The 14,155-nt window shown below is 40.6% G+C and overlaps 1 protein-coding gene across 2 annotated transcripts in view; it reads left to right on the top strand.

Annotated features, from left to right (window-relative positions):
- LOC140491852 (protocadherin gamma-A11-like) overlaps positions 1–13,773 on the top strand; it is a 47,264-nt gene extending 33,491 nt beyond the window's left edge. Inside the window, exon 2 of one of the 2 annotated variants that reach the window (XM_072590263.1) lies at positions 10,354–13,773. In XM_072590263.1, the coding sequence (XP_072446364.1) occupies positions 10,354–10,535 (182 nt within the window). In that variant the 3' untranslated portion in view covers positions 10,536–13,773. The remainder of the gene's footprint in view (positions 1–10,353) is intronic. The other variant, XM_072590261.1, reaches the window with a different exon arrangement.
- Positions 13,774–14,155: the final 382 nt, after the last annotated feature.

Here is a 14,155-nt window from a genome sequence, read left to right as displayed (position 1 = left end):
CACATTCTACCCTGACCTTAAATTTACCTGGACCATCTCTGACACCTCCTTCCCCTTCCTGGACCTCTCCCTCTCCATTAATGATGACCGACTTGACACTGACATTTTTTACAAACCCACCGACTCCCACAGCTACCTGGATTACACCTCTTCCCACCCTACCTCTTGCAAAAATGCCATTCCATGTTCCCAATTTCTCCGCCTCCGCCGTATTTGCTCTCAGGAGGACCAGTTCCACCACAGAACACACCAGATGGCGTCCTTCATTGGAGACCACAATTACCCTTCCTACGTGGTTAAAGATGCCCTCCAACGCATCTTGTCCACATCCCGCACCTCTGCCCTCAGACCCCATCCCTCCAACAAGGACAGAACGCCCCTGGTGCTCACCTTCCACCCTACCAACCTTTGCATAAACCAAATCATCTGCCGACATTTCCGCCACCTCCAAAAAGACCCCAACCACCAGGGGTATATATCCCTCCCCACCCCTTTCCGTCTTCCGCAAAGACCGTTCCCTCCATGACTACCTGGTCAGGTCCACGCCCCCCCTACAACCCACCCTCCAATCCTGGAACTTTCCCCTGCCACCGCAGGAACTGTAAAACCTGCGCCCACACCTCCTCCCTCACCTCTACCCAAGGCCCTAAAGGAGCCTTCCACATCCATCAAAGTTTTAGTTGCACATCCAATAATATCATTTATTGTATCCGTTGCTCCCGATGCGGTCTCCTCTACACTGGGGAGACTGTGCGCCTCCTAGCAGAGCGCTTTAGGGAAGACCTCCGGGACACCCGCACCAATCAACCACACCACCCCGTGGCCCAACATTTCAACTCCCCCTCCCACTCTGCCGAAGGACATGGAGCTCCTGGGCCTCCTTCACCACCGCTCCCTCACCACCAGACGCCTGGAGGAAGAACGCCTCATCTTTGGCCTCAGAACACTTCAACCCAGGGCATCAATGTGGACTTCAACAGTTTCCTCATTTCCCCTTCCCCCACCTCATCCTAGTTCCAAGCTTCCAGCTCAGCACTGTCCCCATGACGTGCCTGGACTTGTTCTACCTGCCTATCTCCTTTTCCACCTATCCACTCCACCCTGTCCTCCCTGACCTATCACCTTCATCCCCTCCCCCACTCACCCATTGTAGTCTATGCGACTTCTCCCCATCCCCACCCTCCTCTAGCTTATCTCTCCATGCTTCAGGTTCACTGCCTTTATTCCCAATGAAGGGCTTTTGCCCGAAATGTCGATTTCGCTGCTCTTTGGATGCTGCCTGAACTGCTGCGCTCTTCCAGCACCACTAATCCAGAATCTGGTTTCCAGGATCTGCAGTCATTGTTTTTACCCCTATGTATTTATTGTCTTGACCAGCAAAGACAAATATCCCATATAATTTTTAACCACTTTCTATCTGCCCTATTACAGTCAAGGATCTATGACCATGCAAGCTGAGTCCCTCTGACTCTCTGTACTTCCTAGGATCTGACTATTCAATGTGAATGACCTTGGCTTGCTTATTCCACAACAAAATGCATCACCTCACACTTTCAGGATTATGTTGCATTTGCTACTATTCAGACCATCAGACCAGCAGTGGTGTAAGATTCAACACTTTTCTCCTCTGTTTTTACAGCAAGAAAAATGTCCACATCAATCCTGAATTGTAAACCATTTGTGAAAGTTGTGAATCGCACCTCCGAGGTTCATGTCTAGACCATTAACATACACAAGGCATCCAGCACTGAACCTTGTGCTATGCCACTGGACACAGTTTGAAAATCGCAAAAATATTTTCAACCATCACACTTTTCTTCCTGATGCTAAGCCAATTTTGCATCCAGTTCACCAAATTGTGCTGTATCCACAGAAGCACAGTAACCATGAAAATAGTAACAGAAATATTCCAATCATCCCCTTGAGCCTTCTGCACCATTCAATACAGTCATAGGTGACCATTGTACACAGTATCCTGTTGCTTCTTTTGCCCTGTATTCTTTGATTCCTTTAGCCTAAGAAATGTCTATAACACCTTCCTGAAAACATTGAATATTTTAGCCTCAAATGTTTTCTCTGACAGAGAATTCAACAGACTTACCATTCTCCAGATAAATTAATTTCTCCTTATCTCAGTCCTAAACTCAGTATCCTTAAACTGTGGCCTCTGGTTTTGGACTCCCCAGTCATTGGCACTCTCCTTCCTGTGTTTACCATGTTTACTGCTGTAAAACAAAATATCATTTTCTATGAAATTCACCCTCATTCTTCTATAACTGCAGTGAACATTGTCCTGAATGATCCAGTCGGTCTTCATATGTCAGTACTGCCATCCGAGGCGGGGCAGTCTGGTAAAACTTTGGTTAAACTGTTGTTGCTTTCTATAAAATCCAGAATATCCATCCTCAATTATAAAGATCAATGCTGCATACAATACTCCAGGTGTGGTCTCAGTAATACTTGATGCAATTGCAGCAAAGTATCCCTGCTCCTGTACTTGAGTTCTCTCATTCTGAAGGCCAACATGCCATTTGCCTTCTTCAACACCTGCTGCACCTGCATGGTTACTTTCAGCAATTGGTGTATAAGGACACCCAGGTCCTATTAAATCTTTCCCTTTCCCAGTCTATCACAATTCAGATAATAATTTGCATTCTCATTTTTGCCTACAAAGTGGATAAGCTCACATTTATCCATGTTATATTTCACCCGCCTTGCATTTTCCCACTTATTCAATTGATGCAAAAGACACTGAAGCAGGTCAACATCCTCTTTACAGTTCAGCCTTCTATGTAGCTTTGTGTTAACTGCAAACTTGGGGATTTAACATTCAGCTGACTTTTCCAAATCACTAAAATATATTGTGAATAATGGGATCTAATCACCCAACTGTTTCACAGAAAATGACCCGTTACAACTATTGTTTTCTGTCTGCCAGTCAGCTTTCTATCTGTGTCATTTCCAATGGTCTCTTAGCATCTTAACCAGTCTCACAGGCAAAACCTTGTTAAAACCTTTGCTGAAGTTTATGTGGGCTATATAACTGCACTGCATTCATATACACACCTCATCACCAGCTCAAACACTTCAAAGAATTTTGTGAGAAATGATCTACCCCTTAGAAAACCATGCTGACTTATTCTTGATTGAATTTTGCCTCTTCAAGAGGTGATTATTTCTGTTCCTCTGAATGATTTCCAATAGCGTCCTTACCAGTTTTGTTTGAATGCCCTTCTTAAATAATCATATCTCATTTGCTGCCCTCCAGTCTTGTGGTACCTCTCCTTTGGATGAGAGAGGAATTGAAAATTATTGTCAGAGACACTTCAATTTCCTAACTATTTCCATCCCCAGTACCTTTGGACATGTCTCATTAGTTCATTAGAAATAAGAGTAGGAATAAGCCTTCAGTCCTGTCAAGCCTGCTCCACCATTCAATGAGAGCATGGCTGATCTTTTCACGGACTCAGCTCCACTAACCTAACTACTCAGCATAACCCTTACTTCCTTTACTTTTCAAAAAATTATTATCTTTGTCTTCAAAATGTTCAAAAAAGTAGCCTCAACTACTTCACTGGGCAAGGAATTCAACAGATTCACAACCCTTTGGGTGAAGAAGTTTTACCTCTAATCAGTCCTAAACTACTCCCCCTTATCTTGAAGTAATACCCCCTAGCTCCAGTTTCACCTGCCAGTGGAAACAACCTCCCTGCTTCTATCTTATCTATTCCCTTCATAATCTTATATGTTTCTATAAGAGTTCCTCCTCATTCTTCTAAATTCCAAGGAGAATAGTCTAAGTCTATTCAATCTCACCTCATAAGCCAAACCTTTCAACTCCGGAATCAGCCTAGTGATCGTTTGTTGTGCCCCATCCAGTACCAGTCCATCCTTTTCAAGTAAGGAGACCAGAACAGATACTGCCGCAGCACAACCTTCCTATTTTTAAACTCCACCCCTCTATCAACGAAGGAAATGTTTCCATTTGCCTTTTTAATTACCTGCTCCTCCTACAAACCAATGTTTGGTGATTCATGCACAAGGACACCCAGATCCCTCTGTACAGCAGCATGATGCAATTTTTCACCATTTATATAATGGTGCATTTTGCTGTTATTCCTACCAAAATGGATAAACTCACATTTACCAACAATGTTCCCCATCTGCCACACCCTTGCCCACTCACTTAACCTATCTATATCCGTCTGCAGACTTTCAGTGTCCTCTGCATATTTTGCTCTATCACTCACTTTAGCATCATCCGCAAACTTTGACACACTATACTTTGGTCTCCAACTCTAAATCATCCATGGAAATTGTAAACAATTGCAATCACAACACTAATGCCTGAAGCACACCACTAGCCATTGATCACCAATCAGAAAAACAACCATTTATCCCCACTCTTTGCTTTCGGATAGTTAACTAATCTTCTATCCATGCTCATGCCTCCTTGCCATCAATTATTGCCATGTTATTTGCGTCTTCCACATGAAAACTGGCACAAAATACCTTTTCAACAACTTGGCCATTTCCTCATTTCCCATCATTAAATCCACATTCTTATTCTATAAAGAACCAATGTTAACATTAGCCACTCTTTTTCATTTTATATATTTGCAGGATATTTTGCAATCCATTTTTCTATTCTGAGCTAGTTTACTTTCATAATCTATCTTACCTTACTTGATAGCTTTTATCGTGGCTTTCTGCTGACCTATGAAGATTTCCCAGTCCTCTTGTTTCCCCCTCATCTTTGCCACTTTTGTATGTATTAGCTTTCAGTTTGATACCCTCCTTTATTTCCTTAGTTATCCGTGACTGATTATCATTTTTCCAACAGGCCTTCCTTTTCACTGCATGTACCTCTGCAGAGCATTGTGAAAATCACTTTGAAAATTCTCTATTCTTCCTCAATTGTTCTACCACATAGTCTTTGGTCCCATTCTACTTTAGTCAACTTCTCCCTCATCCAATTGCCAGGGTCTATTCTGTTTAAGCACAGGACACTGATACTGGATTTTACCTACTCATTTTCCATCTGTATTTTAAATTCAACCATGCTGTAATTGCTCCTTCAGAATGAATCCCGAAGTATGAGATCATTTACTATTCCTGCCTCATTACACAGGATCATATCTAGGATAGCTTGCAGCCTCATAGGTTCCATTAGATACTGTTTGAGGAAACTATCACAGAAGCATTCTATGAAGTCCTCCTCAAAGCTACATTGACTGATCTGGTTTCACCAATCAATTTGTAGATTAAAATTCCTGATGATAATTGCTGTACCAATTTTATATGCATTCGTTATTTCTTTATTTATTGCCCATCCCATTGTGATGTTATTATTTAATAGCCTATGGATTATGCCTCCCGATAAGATATTCCCCTTACTATTTCTAATTTCCGTCCACACTTTTTCTGCATAGAACCTATATCATCTTTTACCACCACTCTGATGTTATCCTTAAATATCAGAGCTACACCGCCTCACTTTCCTTCTTGTTTGTCCTTCCGAAAGGTCTTAGATATTTATCTCCCAGTTATGACGATGCTGCAACCATGTCTCTGTAATGGCCTCTAACTCGTACCCATTTGCATTCATTTGTGCTGTCAACTCATTTACCTTGTTGCAAATGGAGTGTGCATTCAGATAATGTGCTCTTAAGTTAGATTTATTCCTTCTTTTTGAATTCTAACTCCTCCAACAGAAGAACATTTTTTTTTAACATTCTCACTTTTTCTGACACTACCTGGCTTCCTCTTATCTTAGTGCTAAACTGCTCAGCTGTTTTTTGCTTTCTTATTTTCTGTCTTGATTCTTATTTTCCTTAAGCCCTTACCCATTCCTGCTAACTCAGAGCATCCCCTTATATTTCCTGCCCCTGCCAAACTAGTCTACCCAGCAGTGGTAGCAAAACCACCCACAAGAATGTCACTCCTGCCACCTACTGGGTGAAGAAAATCCATCTTAAGCAGGTCCCATTCACCCCAGAAATGGATGCAGATATTCAGGAATCGAAAGCTCTCTCTCCTACATCACTCCCTCTGCCATGTTTTAAGCTACCGAACAGCATATATCATCCTGCACACCCTCAGCTGATGAGTCAGTGCTTATTCATGTTGAACAGAAATTGGAGTAAACACTGAGAGTGAATGGGTACAGAATGTACTGTGATTGGGTGAGTTCAATGTTCACTATTAAGAGTGGTTCAGCAGCAATACTTTTGAGTGAGCTGGTTGAATTCTAAAATACTGTAGAGGCTTGACACCATCCAGGGTAAGGCATCACACTTGATTGGCACCACACCAAGAAGCATCCATTCTGTCCACCACCACTGATGCTCAGAGCAGCAGTGTGTACTATATGCAAAATGTACTGCAGAAATTTATCAAAAATCCTTAGGTAGCCCCTTCAAAACCCACAACTAGTTCCACCTAGAAGGACAAACGCAGCAGATATATGGTGACATTACCATCAAGTTTCCCTCCAAACCACTTACCATCTTGACTTGGAAATACATTGCCATTCCTTCATTGTGAAATGGTCAAAATCCTGCAGGTCCCTCCCAAATGCCATCATGGGTCTACCTAGAGCACATGGATTGCTATGGTTCAAGATGGAAGCTTACCACCATCTTCTCAAGGGCAATTAGGGATAATAAATAAATGCTGGCTCAGCAGTGACAGCCACATCCCATATCCCATAAATGAATTTAAAAAAAACATTGCTACTCAACTGAGTCTGTGGCGGGTGATGAGGGAACTATCATGAGGTAAAAATATACCAACTTCATCCTTGGTGAACCAACTCCTACAGTTGCATCTGTTCATGATAATATGGGTAGAAGTAACATTTCCACAGTCCTTCTGGAGGCAAGGTTGATCTTCACATTTAGAATACCCTTAAGTGTGTTGTGTGGTAATATCATCATATTGAGTCATGTAGAATAACTCAAGGCAGAATCCATGAGGCACTGTGATCCATCAACAGCAGACAAATTGCATTCAAACAAATTTCAAAGCTCATGACCCTGAACATGACCTCACTTTACAATTTATATCAAGGCACTGAATCAACCCATGTTAAATGGAAAGTGTAAGAGGGCATGTCCAGAGTGGCCCATACCTACAAATGAGGTGTTGGCTTGTTGGAGCTGCAAAATGAGACCAATGCTTGTCTAACAGCATAAACAGCAAATGACATGGATAAAGAATTCCCCATCCAACTTCAGATCAAAGCCCTGCAGATGCATTCACATTGAGCCATGAGTGGTAGTGCATAACTAAATGAATCACTGCAGGGGGTGGCTCTACAAACATTTCATCTTCATTCACTTGGAGACCAGAACATCAGTGAAAATTATAATACTGAAACATTAACAATGATTTCCAACCAGACTGGTGAGTGCATTATCAATCTTTCCTCCTCCTCAGGTCCACAGTATTATAAACACCAGAATTCAGCCAATTCTATTCAGGACACATGATTTCACTGGAAGCACTGGATTCTACAAAGGCTCTGGACCCAGATAATAGTCCTGTGGTAGTACTGAAGAACTGTGTTCTATAACCCAATGATTCATTAATGAAATATTTCTGATAGACTTACAACACTGGCCATAAACCTGATCATGTGGCAAACAAACAAGTTATGTTCTGTACAAAAAAAGTGTACAATTACAAATGGTAAATTACTTCCAATCTGTCTACTCCATATCATCAGCAAAATGATGTCGGGTGTCATCCACAGTGCTCTCAAGTAGCATCCCTAGACAGAATGGGCAATTTAGAATGGCCAATTCACCAGACCTGCACATTTTTGGACAGTGGGAGGAGACTGGAGCACCTGGAAGAAACCCATGCAGACACAAGGAGAATATGCAAACTCCACACAGACAGTTGCCTGAGACTGGAATCAAACCTGGTTCCCTGATGTTGTGAGGCAGCAGTGCTAACCACTGAGCCACCATGCTGTCCTAAATAAATACAAGTCAGGTAGGAGTCAAACTTGCAATCTCTGATCCACAGGCAGGTGTGTTATCCATTCCACCACTGGCCCAAATAACGAAAGCTTGGATTGACAAGTGACAAATAAAATTTTCACCATGCAAGTTCCGGGCAATGATCTTCTCCAACATGGTGAAATCTGAATATCACTGTTGACATTTAATGGTGACATGATTACTAAGACCCACACAATCAAAATTTTTTCTGGTCAATGGCCATGGCCCAGAAACTGAAGTGTTGTGAGTTGGTTAGCCTGACCTTGGTTGTTGGCAAGATTGTAGAGTCCATCATTAAGGATGAGTTTTCGAATACTTGCGAGTACATGGTAAAATAGGGCAGAGTTGGCATGGCTTAGTCAAGGGGAGGTAATGCATGACAAATCTGTCAGAATACATTGAGGAGGTAAAATATAGGTAAAACAAAGGAGAGCCAGTGAATGTCATCTATGTGAATTTCTGGAAGATCTTTGACAGAAAACTGCTAAATAAAATTAGACCATAAGACATAGAAGAAGAAATCAGGTCATTCAACCTATTGGGTCTGCTCAGCCATTTAATCATGGCTGATCAGCATTTCATTCCCATTCTCCCACTTTCTCCACGTAACTCTTGATCTGATTGATATTCACGAACCTATCTATCTCAGATATAATCAATGACCTGGCCTCCACAGCCTTCTGTAGCAACGAATTCCACAGATTCACCACTCTGGCTGAAAACATTTCTCCTTATCTCCGTTCTAAAAGGTTTTCCCTGTACTCTAAGGCTATGCACTCAGATCCTAGTCTCTCCTACCAATGGCAGTCTATGGTGTTAGAGGCAATCTACTTTCATGAACAGAGGTTGTCTGACTGGTAGATGGCACAGAATACATGTAAAGTCATCTTTTGCAGATAACAGGTGGTGACTAGTGGAGTTCCACAGGGGTCGGTACTAGGACCTCAACTTTTGACCTGATGCATTAACAATGTGGATGAAGGAACTGAGGGCTTTGTTGCTAAGTTTGCAAATTATCCAAGACAGATGGAAAAACAGATATTGTTGCAGAAGCAGGAAGTCTGCAGAAGGACATGGACATGTTAGGTGAGTGGTCAAAGAAGTAGTAGATGGAATAAAATGTGACAAAGTGTGAGGTTATACATGTTGGAAGGAAGAACAAAGTCATGAGCTATTTTCCAAGGGAGGAAAGGCTTTGGAAATCTGAAGTTCAATGAGACTAGGGAGTTCTAGTTCAATATTCTCTTCAGCTTAACATGAAGATTCATTTGGTGATTTGGAAGACAAATATATTAGCGGCATTAGTTTCAAGAGTGCTAGAAAACAAAAGCAGGGATGTAATGTTGAGGCTATATAAGGCACTGGTCAGACCATATTTGGAATATTGTGAGCAGTTTTTGTCCCAGTATTTAAAGAAAGGTGTGCTGGCATTGGAGAGGGTGCAGAGGAGGTTTAGATAAATGATTGTGAGGATAAAGGGTTGGTCACAAAAGGAATGGTTGAAAACTGTGAGTCTATTCTTCATGGAATTTAGAAGGATGAGGGGGAATCTCATTGTAACTTCGAGGATACTGAGATGTCTGGTTGGAGTGTTTGTGGAGAAGGTGATTCTACCAGTTTGAGAGACTGGGACCCAGAGCACAGCCTCAGAGTGAAGGTATGATGAGGAATTTCTTCCAGTCGTGACTCTGTGGAACTCATTGCCACAAAAGGCTGCAGAAGCCAAGTTATTGATTGCATTTAAGATAGAGATGAATTCTTGATTAGTAAGGGAATTACAGGGAGAAGGCAGGAGAAAGGAGTTGAGTAACATATTAGCCATGATCAAATGGAAGAACAAACGTAATGGGCTGAATGGCCTAATTCTGTTGCTATATGCTATGGTCTTAATGTCTTAATATATCTCCAAGAGCAGGTCAATGGCTATGAATCTTACAGTTACTAAGTCAACTTATGACTCCGCAAATCTATCCACCATAAAGTTTGAACCAACAATTTTTAGCTCATTTATTGAATGACCTTTTATTTTGAGAAGCAGCTCTGAATTACACTTTTAATATTAATGATTGTAATGGTATTGGCTGTACAATAATTAAAGTAATGAATGCATTAAGAAGGAATTGTTGTAATGACCTGATATAATCAATTGAAGTAATAAATTCACTTAGAAATAATGGTGGTTATAAATACTTGGCTAAACAGAAATGTAAAGTAACAGTTCCACTTAGAAAAACAACAGTTTTTAATTGCACCTCAAAATAAAGAGGATACACAAACTACTATCCTGTGAAACTTATAACTCTAATCCAAATATGAATTTATTTTTTTCTTTTTCTTGTCTCAGAATTCCAGAAGGAATGGATCAGATACAATTGGTGCAGTCGTATCACATTCAGTCATAAATGGTGGAAGACAATTGCACAGTTCAAAGACGGAGAAGAATCCACAAATGTCATCAATTCTTGGATAAAGTTAACCTCGCCTGTTACAGTCCCATCAGTTTCCTTTCGATCATCAGTAAAGTGATGGAATATGTCATCAACAGTATTCTAAAGCTGCATCTGCTTCGCAATAAACTGCTCTCTGCTGCCTGCTTTGGATTCCACTCGGACCACTTCCTTACTTCAGTACAGTCTTAGTTCAAACATGCACAGAAGAGCTTATTTCCAGAGGTGAGGGGACAGTGATGGACCTTGACATCATGGCCACATCTGATCAAGCATGACATGAAGGAGCCCTAGCAAAACTGGAGTTAATCAGAATCAGAGAGCAAAACAATCTACTGGCTGTAACCATACCTGTCACAAAAAAGGTGGCTGTGGTTGTTGGAGGTCAATCACCTCAGGATTTAACCATCTTCTGCTACTTCATCAACAACTTTAATTCCACAATAAGGTCAGAGGTTGGGGTATTTTACATTGATTGCACAATGCTCTTCACCACATGTGACTCAGATACTGAAGCAGCCCATGTCCAAATGCAACAAGGTCTAGACAATATTCAGCCATTGTCTGACCTGTGGCAAGTAACAATCATGCCACACAATTACCAGGCAAAGATGATCTCCGATAAAAGCCAATCTAACCACTCCTCTTAATATTCAACAACATTACCATCACTGAATTCCCAACCATTAATATCCTGAGGTTACCATTGAGGGGAAATGGATATGAACGAGCAATATAAATACAATGGCTACAAGAGGATATCCAGGGCTTTGAATTCTGCAGTATGTAACTCAGTTCCTAACTGCCAAAACCTTGTCCACCAAAAACAAGGCACAAGTCAGGAGTATGATGAAATATTCCCCAACTGCCTGGATGAGTGCAACTTCAACACGTACAAGAGACTTGATATCATCGAAGATAAAACATCTCACTTGACTGGCAACACATCCGTTCACATTGACTCCCAACACAACCAATTTTCAGTAGCAACAGTGTGAACCACGTGCAAAATGCACTGCAGAAACTCACCAGATCTCCTAGACAGCACCTTCCAAACCCATGACAACTTCCATCTGGAAGGATAGGGGAGCAGATACATGAGAAACAGCACCATGCAGTCCTAACTTGGAAAAATACCACCACTATTTCACTGTTACTGGTTTCAAAATCTTGGAATTCCCTCTCTAATGGCATTATGGGTCTAACGACAGCACACATACTGCAACAGTTCAAGAAACCAGCTCATCAATGCTTTCTCAAGGGCAACTGGGGAAAATAATAAATGCTGGTCCAAAGAGATGCCATCACTGCATGAGTGAATTTATAACAAAATGGGGAAATTGAAATCACCTATTACAATCACACCATTAATTTTTCATCTCTGAGGTTTGACTATGTATCTGCTATTCTAACCCTACCTGACTGCAGTTCTACATGTGTTGTGTCTGTTTTAAAGTTGCATGAAGTTATCTAATAGCTTGCCACACTCAGAATTGTTTCCAATTTTACTTTTGGCAATCCTTTTGATTCTTTTTAAACATATTTTTCAAGCTACCTAATTTTGTTTCAGGCATAACACATTACTTGCTGACTTAATTTGGTGCTTGTACACACAGGATCAGCAGCAGACTGTACTGTTATGACCCTCCTATTCTGTTACTTGAATATCCATACAAAGACCATAATATCAGCAGCAAGAGTCTACAAAGCTTTCATTAAGTGACTTTTTGATGATGATAATAGAGTCCATAGAACTTAAAACATTGCATAGTTCCAAATTCTACTTCTTATTGTTTGAAGTTGTAAATACTAATGACATAGCAGCACTCTGCAATAAAATTTGACTTTACAATTTTAGTAATTCTTTTAAGAATTGCAATTTCAATGGATTTCGTATAATGGAACTCTTTGAGAAAGATAATCAATGTTAAAGAATGATCTTCAAATATATATTTTGGCCATCTGTGTTGAGAAAAGGTTCTCAATGGAAAAAGTACGGTCAAGAGAGAACGGATTTATTAAAAATATATTTATGCACATTAATTAGAGAAGAAAAAACACAAAGTGTTTTTCATTCCCCAGAAAGACAAATAAACTGTGATGCATGTAGACAAGGATTTAACTCAGACATCTGTAAAATGCATAATTCAAATTGCATGATGTGAGTATACTTTATTATGACTGTTGTGTTGTGTCACTGTCTGTTGTGTCAATTGTGGGATAGACTGTGAGTACATCTAGCAACTCAAGACTGGACATCCATGAGGTGTTATGGGCCATCAAAGGCATCAGAGTTGTAATGTAAACACAATCTGAATCATCATGACACAATACATCCCTCACTCTACAATTACCATCAACCCAGGGGATCAGCCCAAGTTTAATGAAGAATGCAGGAAGGCATGCAGAAGCAGCACCAGGCATTCCCTAAATTAAGTAGTAGAATTGCTGATGCTGCAAAATGGGACTAACTGTGAGCAAACAATGCAAACCACGAGCGACAGACAGACCTGCGCAATTCCACAATCAATGAGTCAGATTTAAGGTCAGCAGTTCTGTGATACCTAGTCAGGAATGGTGGGCAGACAAATAAACAACTTTGTGGAGAATAAGGATGAATATTCTTAATATCAATAATGGGGAATTCTAACACAAATGCAAATATCAGGCTGAAGCGCTTGAAATAATCTTCAGACAGAAGAAAGAAGACAAAGTTTATCTGAGGTATGGCAATGAGATGAATGGCAATTATAGGTTTTTAAATGATTCTCAGATACTAAGCTTACAAAGTGCAAAAGCAGCCATCCAACTTCATTGCAAATTTGTTTTCATCCAGTAAATAATATCACAAAACCATCTTTGGAGGATAACATGCCGGTTGGTTAGTGTTTACTATCCAACTTAACCCTGTCATTCTGTTCTGGATAGATGCACATTAATGGCATTAGTTCTGCAATCAATAATTCTTTTCATAAAGTTAAAGAATCCTTGGCTCCCAAGCATGTCATTGTATAACAGACTTTAGCTGTGGCTGAGACAGGAGTCAATGGATATTGTCTAGGGCTATTTGATGGTAACAATGACTTCCCCCATTTCTTAAATTGATTAAAGGCTGGTGGTTATCCTATGTCATTGCTGTGATGTCCTAAATGTCAGTCTTTCTAAAAAAAAGTCAGCCTTTTTCAAGGAGGCACTGTGTTTGTAGATATAATATGAACTGTTTGAAGTTCTGTATTGTTGACTAATTTGCCTGGCTTACCAATGGAGACCATTGTGCCACTGGTGTAAAATAAATGCAGCTTGATGTTTGAATGAAAGACCTTGTGATGAGCGTAAGTTTGAAGTATTCCACAACGTGAACGGTTGACTGTCATAACCATCAATCAATCCAACATTTTCAGCAACATTGAGTTAGTATTGATCACTAACTGATTGGGATGACATAATGGCCTAATGGCATTATCGCGGTACTGTTAATCCAGAGACCCTGACAATGTTCTGGTGACCCATGTTTGAATCCTGCCACAACAGACAGTGGAATTTGAATTCACTTAAACAAAAACTGAAATTAAGAGTTTAATAATGACCATGAATCCATTGTTGAGACAACCCATTTAGTTCAACTAATTTCTTTTAGGGACGGGAAACTCCCATCCTAACCTGTTAGGTCTAAATATGTCTCCAGATGCATAGGAATAT

Source organism: Chiloscyllium punctatum, chromosome 20 (assembly GCF_047496795.1).
Source record: "Chiloscyllium punctatum isolate Juve2018m chromosome 20, sChiPun1.3, whole genome shotgun sequence".
Classification (NCBI taxonomy): Eukaryota; Metazoa; Chordata; class Chondrichthyes; order Orectolobiformes; family Hemiscylliidae; genus Chiloscyllium; species Chiloscyllium punctatum.
This window is presented reverse-complemented; position numbering and strand designations above follow the sequence as displayed.